Below are 16,529 nucleotides of genomic sequence, written 5' to 3'. Positions count from 1 at the left end.
TTGCATTTGGAGAGCCGCTGATGTGACTAAACAGTAGAAATCCCCCACAAGTGACCCCATTTTGGAAACTAGACCCCTTAAGGAACTTACTTTGATGTGTGGTGAGCAATTTGGACCCCCAAGTGTTTCACAAAACTTTGGAACGTAAAGCCATGAAAAAAAATCACTTTTTTTCCACTAAAACGATTCTCTAGCCGCAATTTTTTTATTTTCACGAGGGGAACAGGAGAAATTGGACCCCAAAAAGTTGTTGTGCAATTTCTCCTGAGTACAGAGATACCCAATATTTGGGGGAAAGCCATTTTTTGGGTGCACGGCAGGGCTCGGAAGGGAGGGAGTGATACTTTGGAATGCAGACTTTGATGGAATGGTCTGTGGGCGTCATGTCACATTCTCAATGCCTCTGATGTGCCTAAACAGTGGAAATACCCAGCAAGTGCCCTCTTTTTAGAAACTAGACGCCCCATTGAATTTATCTAGATGTGTTGTGAGCACCTTGAACCCCCAGGTGCTTCACAGAAAATTAAAATGTTGACTTGTGAAAATAAAAAAAACATTTTTTCCACAAAAATGTTAAAAAAAAATTTTTTCACAATGGTAACAGGAGAAAGTGGACTTCATATCTGTTGTCCAATTTCTCCTGAGTACACTGATACCCAATGTGTTGGTGAAAACTACTGTTTGGGAGCATGTCAGGGCTCGGAAGGGAAGGAGTGATGCCTTGGAATGAAGACTTTGATGGAACGGTCTGCGGGCGTCATGTCACGTTCTCAGAGCCCCTGATGTGCCTAAACAGTGGAAATGCCCAATAAGTGCCCCCTTTTTGGAACTGATACCTGATTTGTGAACTTTATAATGTAGTGTTATGCGTCAGTTGTGTAGGACAAGCTGACGAACACTACAGAACTGACGTATGACAACCTGACGAACACTAAATCAGTTTTGTAGTGTTTGTCAGGTTGTCATAAAACAGAAATTAATTTAGTAGTGCATGGAAGTATGGTACCTTTTGAAGTATTCTTTCATGCACAGGCCAGATTTGTCAGGGCAGGAGTCGCATTGGTAAGTGGTGTCCTTGCGTATTCCCCTTTTGGAACACACTAGGCACCTCTTTTGTGACTTACCTTTTTTTCCTGTTTGAGGGACCTCACTTGGGAAATGCTGGCCTGGTACAATTCAAGATCCTTCAGCTCCAGAAGTACTGGGGCCCGCTCCGTCACTGCTGCCAAATATCAGGGCCTGGATAACTGTCTCCTGGAAGTTAAGGTACGACGTAGAAGTCTGGCCTGCACATTGTGACAGAAGGAAAGCGTTGTGCATTGCCATCTGAATGAGGTGCATGGCCAGCTTCTTATACCATACCTTGGCCTTTCTCAGAGCACTGTATGGTTGGAGGACTTGATCAGAGAGATCAACTCCCCCCATGTACTCTTGTACCCCACTGCACAGTCTGGTTTGACAAGCTGTGTAGTGGAACCTCGTACAGTGCTGACGGTGCTGCCATCACCATGTATGGTGGTCAAGAAAATTACATCCCTCTTGTCCTTGTACTTGGCCACCAACAGGTGGTCACTACATTGGGCTCTGCTCTCACCCCTTCTGAGCAGCTGCCCAATTAGCATCTTTGGGAGGCCTTTCTGATTTTTGCGGACAGTACCACAGGCTGCAGTGCGTCGCACAGAGAGGGACTTGAAGAGAGGGACACTGGTATAAAAGTTATCCACATACAGGTGATAACCTTTATCCAGCAGTGGGTGCACCAAATCCCACTCAATTTCCCCACTCACTCCCAGAACAGGGGGCATTCAGGGGGTTCAATCTGGGAGTCCTTCCCTTTGTAAACTCTAAACTTGTGAGTGTACCCTGAGGTACTCTCACAAAGTTTATACAGCTTGATTCCATACATGGCAGGTACTGCTGGCATTCAAGCTGCCACTTAAAAGAAATTAAGGACTCATCCACACAGATGTCCCTTTGGGGCATGTACACTTCAGCAAACTTGTTGTTGTAGTGTTCGATGACCGGCCGAAATTTGAAAAGACAATCAAAGTTCCGGTTATCACGTGCAGGACACCTTGCTTTATTGTTGTAATGCAAGAACTTGTGGATGGCCTCAAAATGTGTCTGGGACATGACCATTCGGAACACTGGAGTGTTATACAAAACGTCAACAATCCCCTATTTCCGAACTTCTGGCTTCTTCAGGATCCCCATATGAAGGAGCAAGCCCCAAAATTCCATCATTTCTTCTGTGTCTACGGGAGACCAGTTAGAAAATGATAAAGAGGGGTTTTGTTCCAAAAATTGATGAGCATACAAATTAGTTTGGCCCACCATGAGGTTTATTAAATCCTCAGAGAAAAAGACTTTGAAAAAGTAAATTTCTGTGAGGCCAGTGGTGTCAAACTTGATTCCTGATTCTGCCATGAAATCTGGAATCAGTGGCTCATAATTTTCAGGGGGCGAGGTCCATACGGGGTCAGTAGTGGGGGACGCTGGTTCATCTTTTCTCCTGGGGCGACTGCGTGGTGGTCCAGAAGCATCTGAGGAGGAAGAGGAGGAGGAAGACGACGAGGAGTCTGAAAAATAAAGAAATGTTGGATCATCGCCCTCGCTGTCAGTGTCGGAGGCAAGGAAAGCATATGCCTCCTCTGCTGAATAGTGAGTTTGGGATGAGCGGGACATTTTTTTGTTATGTATGTGATGCGTGTGTGTCAGTACTTTATTTAGAGTGTGTGTGTCAGTGTGCTTGGGTGTAACCTTTTTTTTCTGAAAAAAAAAAAGAAAAAAAAATGGAAAAACCATAGGTGGTGCAAACAGCGAGCACGAGTGCGGATCCGTGAACTATGTCACCGATTAATGCTCGGCGGCTGCTGGATGTGCGCGCAGATGTGGTGCAAAGGACGAGGCTGTGTAAAACAGCGAGCACGAGTGCGGATCAGCGATCAGTGGTCACTGATAAGCGTTCGGCCGCTGCAGGAAGCACAAAAAAGAAACGTTCAACAGTCAAGTGATCAAGTACTGATCAAGTAATGATCAGCACTTGGTGGCAGAAAGGGGGATGGGAACGGGGGGGAAGAGGGAGAGGGGGATTGGGGTGGATGAGGAGGTATCAAAAAATCCTACTTACAGTTGTCGTCTGTCAGATGTCTTCTGTCAGATGTCTTCTGTAGCAGGAGCAGGAGCGGCGATTGTGGTGTCACATGCTTCTATGGCACCTCATGGCCCAGCATGGCACAAAATCGGACAGTGAGACCGCCCTCTAGAAAAGAAAAATGGTTAGTGAAAAAAAAAGTGAGGGGTGCTGATCGGCGGCTGTTGGATGCTCTCACAGAAGTGGTGCAAAGTGGGGGGGAGAAAGAATTGACAGGGAAAAAATAAAGTCTTGAAAAACAGCGAGCACGGGGGTTGATCAGTGACGTAGTCACTGGTCAGCGCTCGGCCGCTGCAGGACGCACAAAAAAAAAAATGAACTGAGGGGAGGGGGATTAGGGTGAGAAGAGGGGTAAAAAGATTGAGAGGTTGAGAGGGGGACTGCGGTGGATGAGGGGAGATCAGAGATGGACTTACCAAAGTCATCTCTATTCTTCTTTCATCAGCAGCAGAATCAGCTGCAGGATCAGCAGCAGACCTGAGCAGAAGCTGGAGATCGGAGCCTGGAGGTGACACCTCCCTGTGACCGCCCTGTCACCTGCATTAAAGTACTCTGATTGGAGCAATCAATGTCATCATTGATTGCTCCAATCAGAGCTGTCTGGGCCTCTTATCACTTCACAGGGGGTCACAGGGAGGTGACCGGCAGGTCCCAAACCGGTCACCGCCCCATGACCGCCCGGTTACCGCGCGGTCCCGCTATGATCGGTGCGATCGATGTGATCGGCGATCGCACCAATTATAGCGAGTTTGGGCCAGGGCTGCGGTCTCCTAGCAACAGCCAAGGATCGATGCTCTTAGGAGCTCTGATCCTAGGCTGTACATCACTGTTTCTGGCAATCTGATTGCCGGAAACAGTGAGAAATGCTGTGATTGGCTGGTCAGAATTGAACAGCCAATCACAGCGATCTTGGCATCGGGGGGGCGGCGCCAACCCACGGGATGACGACATCATCTACCCGGAGGTAAGATGGCGCCGTAAATTTAATGCGATCACCGCGACTTTGGTCGCGGTGCTGCATTAAAGACTGCGCATAATAGTACGTAGCTGGTCCATAAGGCCCAGGGTGCAGCTACGTACTATTACTGATGTCGTCATAAAGGAGTTAAAAGTAATTAATACATACTGAGTAAATACACATAAAATGGCTACTTAATATGTTGGTAATTTTCTTGTGTAGGTTGAACATAAAATAATAATAACTTAAAATCGCTGTTATGTAGAAATGAGTGAATCGGTTTGAAGCAAATCGAGTTTTCTTCAAATTTTACAGAACAGAAACAGATTTATTCAAGTTCAATTTTTTTTCTGATTTGCTTTGTGTGAATTTAGCATAGTGGCAGATGGTAACCATTTCGATGGATTTTAGAGGGGTAAAAATACCATAAAAAAAAGCATATTTACCTTACTCCCCTCCCTGTCCACCACTAATTAATGAATTACCTATGGACAAAGGTTTTATATTAATCAAAGTCATACTTAAATAAAATGAATGAGATTTTTTTAATTATACATCATAAACTTTTATTCTTAAACTGAAAACTATCTGAAAGTGAACTATTATGTCTATGTATCAAAAAATGTGTGAAATTTCTTTTCTTCATACAAAAAAAACAAGGAAATTTGGCATAGCTAAGCTGCAAATGCATTTTTATACTGTTTTATCAAAGTCAAAAGGTAAAATAGATGAAAAGCATTCATGCAAATGTATAAATGCATCAGTTTTTTATTAGGAGGTGTGCATTTTTTCATCAGCATTCTGCCATCACTATAGGTGCTTGAACTTCCTTTCATTCACTTGACAGCATACAGTACAGACCAAAAATTTGGACACATCGTCTCATTTAAATATTTTTCTGTATTTTCATGACCTTGAAAATTGTACATTCACATTGAAGGCATCAAAACTATGAATTAACACATGTGGAATTATATACTTAACAAAAAAGTGTGAAACTATGTCTTATATTCTAGATTCTTCAAAGTAGCCACCTTTTTCTTTGATGACTGCTTTGCACACTCTTGGCATTCTCTTGATGAGCTTCAAGAGGTAGTCACCGGAAATGGTCTTCCAACAATCTTGAAGGAGTTCCCAGAGATGCTTAGCACTTGTTGTCCCTTTTGCCTTCACTCTGCGGTCCAGCTCACCCCAACCATCTCGATTGGGTTCAGGTCTGGTGACTGTGGAGGCCAGGTCATCTGGCGTAGCACCCCATCACTCTCCTTCTTGGTCAAATAGCCCTTACACAGCCTGGAGGTGTGTTTGGGGTCATTGTCCTGTTGAAAAATAAATGATGGTCCAACTAAAAGCAAACCGGATGGAATAGCATGCCGCCGCAAGATGCTGTGGTAGCCATGCTGGTTCAGTATGCCTTCAATTTTGAATAAATCCCCAACAGTGTCACCAGCAAAGAATGCCCACACCACACACCTCCTCCTCCATGCTTCACGGTGGGAACCAGGCATGTAGAGTCCATCTGTTCACCTTTTCTGCGTGGCACAAAGACACGGTGGTTGGAACCAAAGATCTCAAATTTGGACTCATCAGACCAAAGCACAGATTTCCACTGGTCTAATGTCCATTCCTTGTGTTCTTTAACCCAAACAAGTCTCTTCTGCTTGTTGCCTGTCCTTAGCAGTGGTTTCTGAGGCTGATGACTCGGATAAACTTATCCTCAGATGCAGAGGTGACTCTTGGTCTTCCTTTCCTAAGGCGGTCCTCATGTCAGCCAGTTTCTTTGTAGCGCTTGATGTTTTTTGCAACTGCACTTGGAGACACATTCAAAGTTTGCCCAATTTTTCAGACTGACTGACCTTCATTTCTTAAAGTTATGATGGCCACTCATTTTTGTTTACTTAGCTGCTTTTTTCTTGCCATAATACAAATTCTAACAGTCTATTCAGTAGGACTATCAGCTGTGTATCCACCAGACTTCTGCACAACACAACTGATGGTCCCAACCCCATTTTTAAGGCAAGAAATCCCACTTATTAAACATGACAGGGCACACCTGTGAAGTGAAAACCATTTCCGGTGACTTCCTCTTGAAGCTCATCAAGAGAATGCCAAGAGTGTACAAAGCAGTCATCAAAGCAAAAGGTGGCTACTTTGAAGAACCTAGAATATAAGACATATTTTCAGTTGTTTCCCACTTTTTTGTTAAGTATATAATTCCACATGTGTTAATTCTTAGGTTTGATGCCTTCAGTGTGAATGTACAATTTTCAAAGTCATGAAAATACAGAAAAATCTTTAAATGTGAAGCTTTGTCCAAACTTTTGGTCTGTACTGTACATTGCGCTGCGTCTGCCATTATCCAATGGTTTACCTGCCCCAAACGTAAAGCCTGCCTCTCTGTTATGTCTGTATCCAATCTTACAGACAGAACAGGAGCTGAGATGAAGACCTGTTACATCTCCTGTTATCCATCTTGGCTTCTAAGCAGCTGCTACAGATGGATTACATTTAATATCAATGGAGAGCAAGTTAGACAGAAAAGAAGAGACCTAATTGAAAGTACTTTTGAAAGGTTTGTTTCAGTCATTTTTGGTATATAAAGTATTCAAAGCAATTTTGTCAGCCATTGCATTGCTGATCAGATGAGGGTATATTTATTGAAATTGCATTAACTTGTTTCTGTGCAGGAAGAAAAACATAATATCTAATATGTTTCAAAAGATCCAGCTGTCAATAAGGTTTAACTTTCCTTTTTTTTGCTTTCAAATGACTTTTTGTAATTTTATGGTAATATGCAATCATGTAAAATAAGACATAATGCATATATAAATCTTTTTTCCCCCTTCCAGGTGCTTATGTACTTCAGGTTAAAGCAAGTGACGCAGATGATCCTACTTATGGAAGCAGTGCCAGAGTGGTTTATAGCATTCTTCAGGGACAACCTTATTTTTCTATTGATCCTAAGACAGGTATAAAAGTATTATAACAAGCTTTAATTTTCTTATATCTAGAAGATGAAGTTATTTTTTCATTTTTTTGTGTGAAATGTATGCTTTCGAACCACACTGGATTTCCAGAAAAAAAGTAACCACTTTCCCAATATTCAGACATTTCTGTGATCTAAAATTGGACAAACCTTTCTAAGTAAATGGATATTTATATTAAGTCAAACATGTTAGCTGGTTTTTAAACCCTAAACTAATGATATCTATGTAAAGCATCCAAAAAGTTGATTATTTGTTTATCCTTTGTATTATAAGTCAGGTTCTCCACTCTCTAGAAACTTATATTTGTGCAAATGAGCTGTAAGTGCAGGGGGCTTGTCCTGCACTTACAGTGGTCTGGCCTCTTTCACTCTTTCTTCCCCTGTGACCGGCCTCCTGTAAGTGACTGACAGGTCACTCCACTCCTCTACCTGAAATCTCACGCAGGCATCGTCATTACTGGGGTAAGGCAAAATAAATCCGGAACACTGCACATAAGGTGACATGTCACCAGATGGAGAGCAACAGGCTAAAGCCTACTTCAAAGAGCATGGGATTGGTATTGGAGGCGGGATACTTTTCGACAGACCATTCTCTATAATGGTCCATCAAGGTGACATAGTACTATATATTGGAGATCGCACAGGAACAGAAGCTATTGTCAAGCAATCACAGCTGAAGCATGATGTTGATAAACAGACTATGTAACGGCCAGTACGGGAGATAAAACCAACTTGGCCAATTCACCCCATAGAATTAAGTCTAAGGGGATGATTGCAGGGTGCTGATGGCAGCCAGGCATAAAGAGGCCCCAACTCTTGCCATTGTCATGCCAAATAAACTGTTAATAAAATGGCAGTTTACATTGCAAAAGAATATTTTTTTTTCTATATTCAGTATTCTAAACAGCAACATTCTTAAAATCCTCTAGTGGGACTAAATTCTTCAACCATATTTTACCTCTTATGGAATCAGCCTACTTTCGCCTTTAGAACATGCCTTTTTTTTACTTCCCTTGCTGTCAAGGAGGTGAAGTCTTTGATTGTTTTTGTAGCTACATGAGGGCTTCTTATTTGTGAAACAAGTCTTTTTTAAAAAAAACAGGGATACTTTCTGGTACATATAACTTCTTCAATTCATTTTTATTTTCTTTCCTGGAAGGAGGTGACTTTTTTATACTGTGCATTGTAATGTCCATGCATTAATTCATTGATATAAAACCCACTTCTGTGCTACACTATGTTTAGGCCATTGATTGATTTTGATTATTCTCCATTTACATAATAGAAACTAAAATTCAAAACAACGATCAAAACTTATAGCACAGCTGATCCAGTACCTTGTTTTTGTTAATCTATCTTCATGTGTGCTTACTTTTTTGAATGAGTGATATTTTTAATTAGTTATATTTTGGTGTTCTAATAAATGTGTAGGAAAAAAGCTTTCTGAAAGCTGAGTTTTTAATTTTTTTGCCGACAGGTCTATATGAAGGATGGCAGAATTAATTATATCTATCAATGTTACAATTTTGAGTTACACATAATTGATTTACTATTTATTTTTAACTCTGTGGCAATGCATCATCCGGCATGGCATTACGACTCCTACAAACAGACACCATGACACCATCCCTACACATTTTATTTCAAAACGCAGGAATAGGACTTTTTTTTACAGGTCTGTAAGGGTTTCACCCCTCTCACCAACTGTGCATCAATTAAATGCGGTCCTCTTCAGAGCCTGGCACCTAGGGCAAACTTTCCGAATATAGCAAAATTGATATCATGGCCCAGAATACCTGTTAGTAGAAGTGCAATGAGTAGATGCACATTTACACTATAACCATATATATATATATATATATATATATATATATAAATATATACATATATATATATATACATATATATATATAACCATAAGTGGACAAATCTAGAGTAAAAATGATAAGTATATTAGCGATACATATAAAATAGGGTACTTGGTTGACACTATTATGATCAAATGAGCGTAAAAGCCATCCCACCGATATAAGGTGTACGGATGGTCCCTAACTCTAGTACCTCACTGCACTATGTTATGAGTTACAAGAGTTAGGGACCATCCTTTTGGGTACATATCGTCGCATTGGGATGGATTTTACACTTTTTTATCAAAATCGCATCAACTAAGTAGCCTATATTTCTTACATGTGTGACTATTATTTATAAACATAGTGCAGGGTATCTTTTTATTGGTTTTATTCTAGTTTTAGACTTTCCCAATAGCGCTGAGTTCCAATCTACAGCCAACACTATACCTAAGGACTCACAGATATTTAACATAAGAATGGCATATGCCATTTTGGCTGCCACTTTACACAACAGTATATCAAATAATGAGACCGTCAGATAATTGTTGTGGCATAATACTACTGCTAAATTATCGAAATGGCATAGCAAGGGATATTCTCTCCATGTCTACAATTACATAAACCCTGCTGTACCTCCTGCAAATGTTATGGGCAAGTGCACCAAACTGATTCAATTATTATAAAATTAAAACACTCATCAGAAATAATAACATATGTAAATCCATATGCCTTCCATGCCTGGATATGACAGACACAAAAAGTATTTAAAAATTCTCACAAGACTTCAGCAGTTTCCCATCCAATTCCTAACTTCCCATTCACCAATATGTGATATTTTAGCACTTAAAGGGAAGCTGTCATGTCCCCAAATGTTATGAACCTACAGATATAGCCTGGAGAGGCTACAGTCACGGCTCACAGCACCGATCATTGTGTTATAAGCATGGGGTTTCCACAGCCGCCACTCACTGTGTACAGAGCAGTGACTGGATCAACTCTGGCAAACATTTGTGACTGAAAGCTGACCATTCCCAGTAGACACACTTTCAGTAAGGTGGTCGGAAAACATAAGAATGCTATTAACCAGCGGATTAACCCTATTTCTGCTGGTTCCTAACATGGGGGGATATGAGAGGTTCCCCTTAAAATAACAGCTTCTTGTATACCTCTATTCTCAATATTATTATGAATATATAGGGAGCAATTTAGAATTGATTTTGTGCCTCAATTATAGCTTGATTAAATTTCACACTATTTTTATGCCAAAAAATTGACTATTTTCTATTTTATGCTGCTTTCAACGCACTAAAAAAATTATATATTTTATATGCTTTTAAAAAATGGGCATAAGAAATATAACCTGGGAGTGGTAGTCAATGAAAATGTTAAAAAGTTTTTAATAAACGGTTTTAATAGATGTTTTTAGTAAACTATCATAATAACATTCAAGTCATTTGCATGAAGTTTAAAACAGGCCATACTAAAGCAGAATTTAAATGGGTGACTCATAAAAACAACCCTATCCATATGGCTTATTAGGGTATCTAAATTAAATATGTAACTTATATTTTCTTCTTTATTTGAAGGTGTCATTAGAACAGCTTTACCAAACATGGACCGAGAAGTCAAGGAACAATATCAAGTACTTATTCAAGCCAAGGACATGGGAGGACAGCTTGGTGGCTTGGCGGGCACTACCACTGTTAATATAACACTAACTGATGTCAATGACAACCCACCCAGATTTCCCAAAAGTAAGTGCATAGTCCAAGCAAATTTATCTTCTGGTTTTTGAATTATTTTGAAAAATGTCCAAAAGTATTTAGCTGTTGACAACCATTACAAACGAAAATCAGGAACAGCAACTTCTGGTATAATCTGGTATAATCCAATATGCTACCGGGCTCCCTCAGTCAAAGATTGCTACCTCAAAACCTGTTGCTCTGTCCATAGCTATTTATATACAAGTTTAATGTATACATATATTATTACATATAGGGATGAGAGAAGTGATTCATAAAAAATCAAAGTTGATATGAATTTCTCAAAAATATCAGATTCTAGTGAAGCCACATTTTTTTGGAACTCTATTTACAAGAATCCAGCAAGATGTCTGCTAGACAAACAGCATTTTTCTGGATTCTTTTGAGGACTAGGAAGGGATTAAAACAAAAAAGCAAAAAACATTATACTTAGCTTTCTAGATTGAAACCTGGCTTCTTCTGCTGTCTTGATGTCCTCAAAGCTCCCACGTTCTTCTATGTGAATCTTCAGCTTTTTGAGTGCTGGTACCTTTGTTGGGGACCAAGGAGTTGTGTTGGCGAATGTGTCTGTGAAAACAGAGTAAAGATTCAAGTGAGGATCTTGAACAGGTGACTGTAATGTACTTTTATTTATTTTCAACTTCTTTCTTCATCTTCTTTCATTATGCTTTGGGGTCTGGAGAGACGACAGAGTATAATAAATGCCTTTTCAAATCAGTTGGAGCAATGATTTTATTTAGACAAAAATCACTCTCTTGACTGGGTAGAGCTAATCTACACAAATTTTTGGAGATTTGCTTACCTCTAATTACATAAAAACTAATTATTACTTCTTTCCCATTATATGTGTTAAGGTGTCTTCTGGTGTTTTTTGTTTTTACATATGCCCATTGCCAATGGTCACACTCAGTAGCTTGCTTCCATTGCCCAGATCCTCTTTTACAAGGATGGTGGACTGATTATTTTTCTTGTACAGACCATGTGATAAAATTCTATGTAGTGGTCCAATCAGCACAGCTGTATAGCACAAAATAATAAAAAACCTGTATACCTCCTTTTGGATCAGCAATGTATCCCTAATTTGCCCTCTGTGTCTTGTAATAATGAAGACTGCAGCTGACCAACGGCCATGCAGTGATCACGTGATATTGTTTCTCACATAACTGACAGGAGACACAGCTTGGAAATAGGGAGAATGGTGCTAGTCCGAGTGGTAAGTATGTTTTTTTTATTTTGTGATGCGGTATTAAGAAGGGGTGGAACAAGCACTTTAAATAATTGTCTAGTTTTTTGTAAGATCAAACAAAGTAATGCAATCTTAGGATGACCTATTTAATGGCCATTTTCACATACCAGAACTTTGACTTGATTTTTCATCATTTTCTAAGTCAAAAACTAAGCTACAAAATATGCACATCAATTACAAGAAAAATGTAATGCAAGAGTTTGCCCCTTTTCAATGTCTTGGAGCCATTTCTAATTTTCTTCAAGTATTGATTCAAAATAGTATTTGAAATTTTATGTTATAGTGGCAGCTATTCTATCCGGATAAGCAGAGTACATAAAATGTTAGTCTATTACTGATTCTCGATATGTAAATGTCCAAAGCATCACTGGTGCGATGAGCGTGACATAAACACTTTTACAATGACCTTTTACACAAAGAAAAGTGAGATAAAACGTGGCCTTTATAGGAACTGATGACATAGATGTGGAGCTTCTTTTAATTCTTGATGATCTACTTTCCTTCAAAATGATTAGTAACCGGAGGCATTTTTCTTTCAACTACATTCATCTTTTTCGTTTCATGAATTTCAAAGACCTGCAGACCCACATTTTCCCGAGACAGTATCTGTGCTTCTATTCAGTCAAAATTATCCCTCTTAGCATTAAATATTATATATAACAATATTACTTTATAAATGAATAACTTATTTAGCCACAAGATTAGTGGAATCCTTGACTTTCATTTTACATAGATCATGTGCAATCTTTTGTATTGTTCCTAATTGGATGCATTGACCAATCAAGCAACAAGAATTTTAGATAAGTGAGCATAAGTCAATTTCAGCTAATCATTCATCTATTGCAATTAAACTTAAAAGTGAAATCAGATATAAAATGGGCTTTGGTAATAGAACCTATTCCAGAATATAACTTGGGTTATTGTAACATACCTGCTTTTTGTACCTGCTGTGGGTCACACCCCTTGTGCGTCCTCAGCCTATTGCTGTCTGTCACCTGGTATATAGCTCAGCTGCTCCCATCTATCCCTGCCTGAGCATAGTGTTTCTTTCAGTGTGTGCTTGCACGCTGAAGGTGCCAGGTCCTGCTCCTGTATCTTGTCTGTCCTGTCTGAACACGCTCCTAGCCTGTTCCTCCCGCCTTCTAGGGGCCGATTACCTAGACCTGTTCCTGTATCTTGTCTGTCCTGTCTGAACACGCTCCTAGCCTGTTCCTCCCGCCTTCTAGGGGCCGATTACCTAGACCTGTTCCTGTATCTTGTCTGTCCTGTCTGAACACGCTCCTTGCCTGTTCGTCCTGCCTCTCTGGGGGCCGTATTCCCAGACCCGCTCCTGTATCCCGCTGCAGTGTCGGTCTCCTCCGTACACTCAGTTCCAGTCTGAACTCTCTTATCCTTTACCTGTTTTGCCTCTATGTCCGTTCCTTTCCTTTTTCTGCAGAGTCTGAACTTGTACCTAACTCCTGCTTGTTGTCTCTGTACTCCCATTTGTGAGTTTGTGGTCCACTCGTTACTTCACTGCAAGTACCCTGTGGGTATCTGGCTCTGCCTTTCTCTTCCTGTCTGTTCCGTGTGAACAGAGCCCAGTCCCCCCTTCTCTGCCTTGCTTACCGCTCCGGCGGTTCTAGCCTGCTCTGACTCCTTTGCTCACCGCTCCGGCGGTTCTAGCCTGCTCTGACTCCTTTGCTCACCGCTCCGGCGGTTCTAGCCTGCTCTGACTCCTTTGCTCACCGCTCCGGCGGTTCTAGCCTGCTCTGACTCCTTTGCTCACCGCTCCGGCGGTTCTAGCCTGCTCTGACTCCTTTGCTCACCGCTCCGGTGGTTCTAGCCTGCTCTGACTCCTTTGCTCACCGCTCCGGCGGTTCTAGCCTGCTCTGACTCCTTTGCTCACCGCTCCGGCGGTTCTAGCCTGCTCTGACTCCTTTGCTCACCGCTCCGGCGGTTCTAGCCTGCTCTGACTCCTTTGCTCACCGCTCCGGCGGTTCTAGCCTGCTCTGACTCCTTTGCTTATCGCTCCGGCGGTTCTGGCCTGCTCTGACCCTTTTGCTCGCTGCTCCGGCAGCCTTGCTCCGCTCTGACCCTTTTGCTCACTGCTCCGGCAGTCTCGCTCCGCTCTTATCCTTTTGCTCACTGCTCCGGCAGTCTTGCTCCACTCTTGCTCACCGCTCCAGGCGGTCTCGTCCTGCTTTACTCTTGCTCACTGCTCCGGCAGTCTCGCTCAGCTCTGACCCTTTGCTCACCGCTCCTGGCGGCCTTGTCCTGCTCTACTCTTGCTCACCGCTCCAGGCGGCCTTGTCCTGCCCTGTTCTCGCTCACCTCTCTGGGCGGCCTCACTCTGCTGTGTTTGTCCGCCACATCTGTGGTTCTGTTCCTGAGTCCCAGTGTGTACTGGGTCCTATCCCGCCAGTGTCCCTACCTGCTAGTGCCTTCCTTTCTGTACTCTAGCTGTGCTCGCCTGTACCCCTCTGCCTGTATTGTTCCTGAGTCCCAGTGTGTACTGGGTCCTATCCCGCCTGTGTTCCTACCTGCTAGTGCCTCCCTGTCTGCACTCTAGCTGTGCTTGCCTGTACCCCCCTGCCTGCATACCCGCCTGCCTGCATACCAGTCGTGCCTGCCTATACCCACCAGTCTGTGCGCCAGCCTAACCAGTCTGTTCCTGTATTCCCCTGTGTGGGTCAACAGCCGTGTCCGGGGTCTGTCCTGGAGTAGCACCTGGTCCCTCTGCTCGGTTCCTCCTTGGTGCACTGGCGTCGTATGCCGTCGTGCGACCCTGGTCGGATCGGGTGAATACCTAGTTACGCCCCTCCAGGCATTCACTCTCCGGCACGGTCCAGTGGAATCACACGCACACGCCGCTCAGTCCGGGCGTGTGCATTACAGCATGCTCAGGCCATGGTTCCCGTTGAGCCCCACGGCCTTCGCTCTCTGAGAAGTTTTCCAGCGAATACATGCATTAAAATAAATAAATAATTTTTTTTTTCCCTTTAGCTGAGTTTCAGGCGAATTACGCACCCGTCCAGATGGATCTATCTGCTCTCGTTCCTGCGGATCCGCTACGTTATTATGGGGATCCAAGACAAAGTCGTGCATTTGTGGAGCAATGCTTGCTACACTTCAAGTTCTACCCTCTATGTTTTCCCACCGATCGGGTTAAGGTGGCATTCATTATGTCTTACCTGGCGGGTGATGCCTTGGAATGGATCAACCCCCTATATGAAACACAGGATCCGATCCTCCTGGACCTAATGGCCTTCCTGGTGGCCTTTCTAATGGTCTTCGATGATCCTAACCCGGAGGCTCCTGCTGAAGCTTCACTTCCCAATATCCCGGAGCAGCCCCAATGGGTAATGTGTGTGGGTAGCGCAATAGTCCTCCAGCCTAATGAGACTACTGCCCACCCAGAATCCTCTCAGGGTGACTACGCTTTCCGGAATACTTCTCCCAACCTCAAGAGGCAGTCCAGACGTGCTAGGCGTAGAGGCAAGCCGTCACGCCAGGGTCTGTCCTCCCTGAGACCTCCTGACCCCAACCTTGAAGTCCCTACTGAAGCTTCATCTCCCTGTATCCCGGAGAAGCCCCAACGGGTAATGTGCGTGGGTAATGCACCAGTTCTCCTGCCCGAAGAGACTTCTGCCCATCCAGACTCCACACAGGGGAACTTCCTGCACCCGGCATCAGATGCTTCACCCACTTTAACCGGTGTGCATGTCCAAGGATGCTCCAAAGCTGTGGTTACCTCAGAGTCTGTGCACCTCTACTACCTGGCGGAGGACCCCCTGTTGCCTCCTGAATCCTCCGGGATACCACTCGATGACAAATGGAGAGAGACTTCTCTACACCCGGTACTCGATACTTTGTCCGCTTCGTCCTGTGAGCCTGACAATGGGTACTCCGAAGCAGAGGTTACTCCCGAGTCTCTACACCCCTCCGACCAGGCGGGGGACCTCTAGTTGTCTCCAGAACCCTTCGGGGTGCTACCTGGAAGCAAAAGGACAGAGACTCTCCTATACTCTGTACCTGATACCTCGCTCGCTTCGTCCACTGAGTCCATCCTAGTGTACTCTGAAGCAGAGGTTACCCGTGAGTCTCTACACCCCTCTGACCAGGCAGAGGACCGCCAGTTGTCTCCAGAACCCTTCGGGCTGCCACCTGGTGGTGAAAGGACAGAGACTCTCCTATACTCTGTACCTGATATCTCGCTCGCTTCGTCCACTGAGTCCAACCTAGTGTACTCTGAAGCAGAGGTTACCCATGAGTCTCTACACCCCTCTGACCAGGCGGAGGACCTCCAGTTGTCTCCAGAACCCTTCGGGGTGCCACCTGGTGGTGAATGGACAGACTTTCCTATATCCTGGATCTGATACCTCGCTTGCTTCGTCAAGTGAGTCCGACCTAGTGTACTCTGAAGCAGAGGTTACCCGTGAGTCTCTACACCCCTCTGACCAGGCGGAGGACCGCCAGTTGTCTCCAGAACCCTTCGGGGTGCCACCTGGTGGTGAATGGACAGAGACTTTCCTATACTCGGTACCTGATACCTCGCCTGCTTTGTCCAGTGAGTCCGACCTAGTGTACTCT

The 16,529-nt window shown here is 43.3% G+C and overlaps 1 protein-coding gene across 1 annotated transcript in view; it reads left to right on the top strand.

Moving 5' to 3' along the window:
* The window catches only part of CDH12 (cadherin 12), a 1,546,793-nt gene that overhangs the window by 1,428,096 nt on the left and 102,168 nt on the right, over positions 1–16,529 (top strand). Inside the window, exons 7-8 of the mRNA XM_073678634.1 lie at positions 6,962–7,081; positions 10,535–10,702. Coding sequence (XP_073534735.1) covers positions 6,962–7,081; positions 10,535–10,702 — 288 coding nt within the window. The remainder of the gene's footprint in view (positions 1–6,961; positions 7,082–10,534; positions 10,703–16,529) is intronic.

Source organism: Phyllobates terribilis, unplaced genomic scaffold (genome assembly GCF_046119375.1).
Source record: "Phyllobates terribilis strain yellow unplaced genomic scaffold, ASM4611937v1 Scaffold_4__5_contigs__length_816908805, whole genome shotgun sequence".
Taxonomy (NCBI): Eukaryota; Metazoa; Chordata; class Amphibia; order Anura; family Dendrobatidae; genus Phyllobates; species Phyllobates terribilis.
Note: the sequence above shows the minus strand (reverse complement) of the source record. Positions and strands in the feature narration are given on the sequence as shown.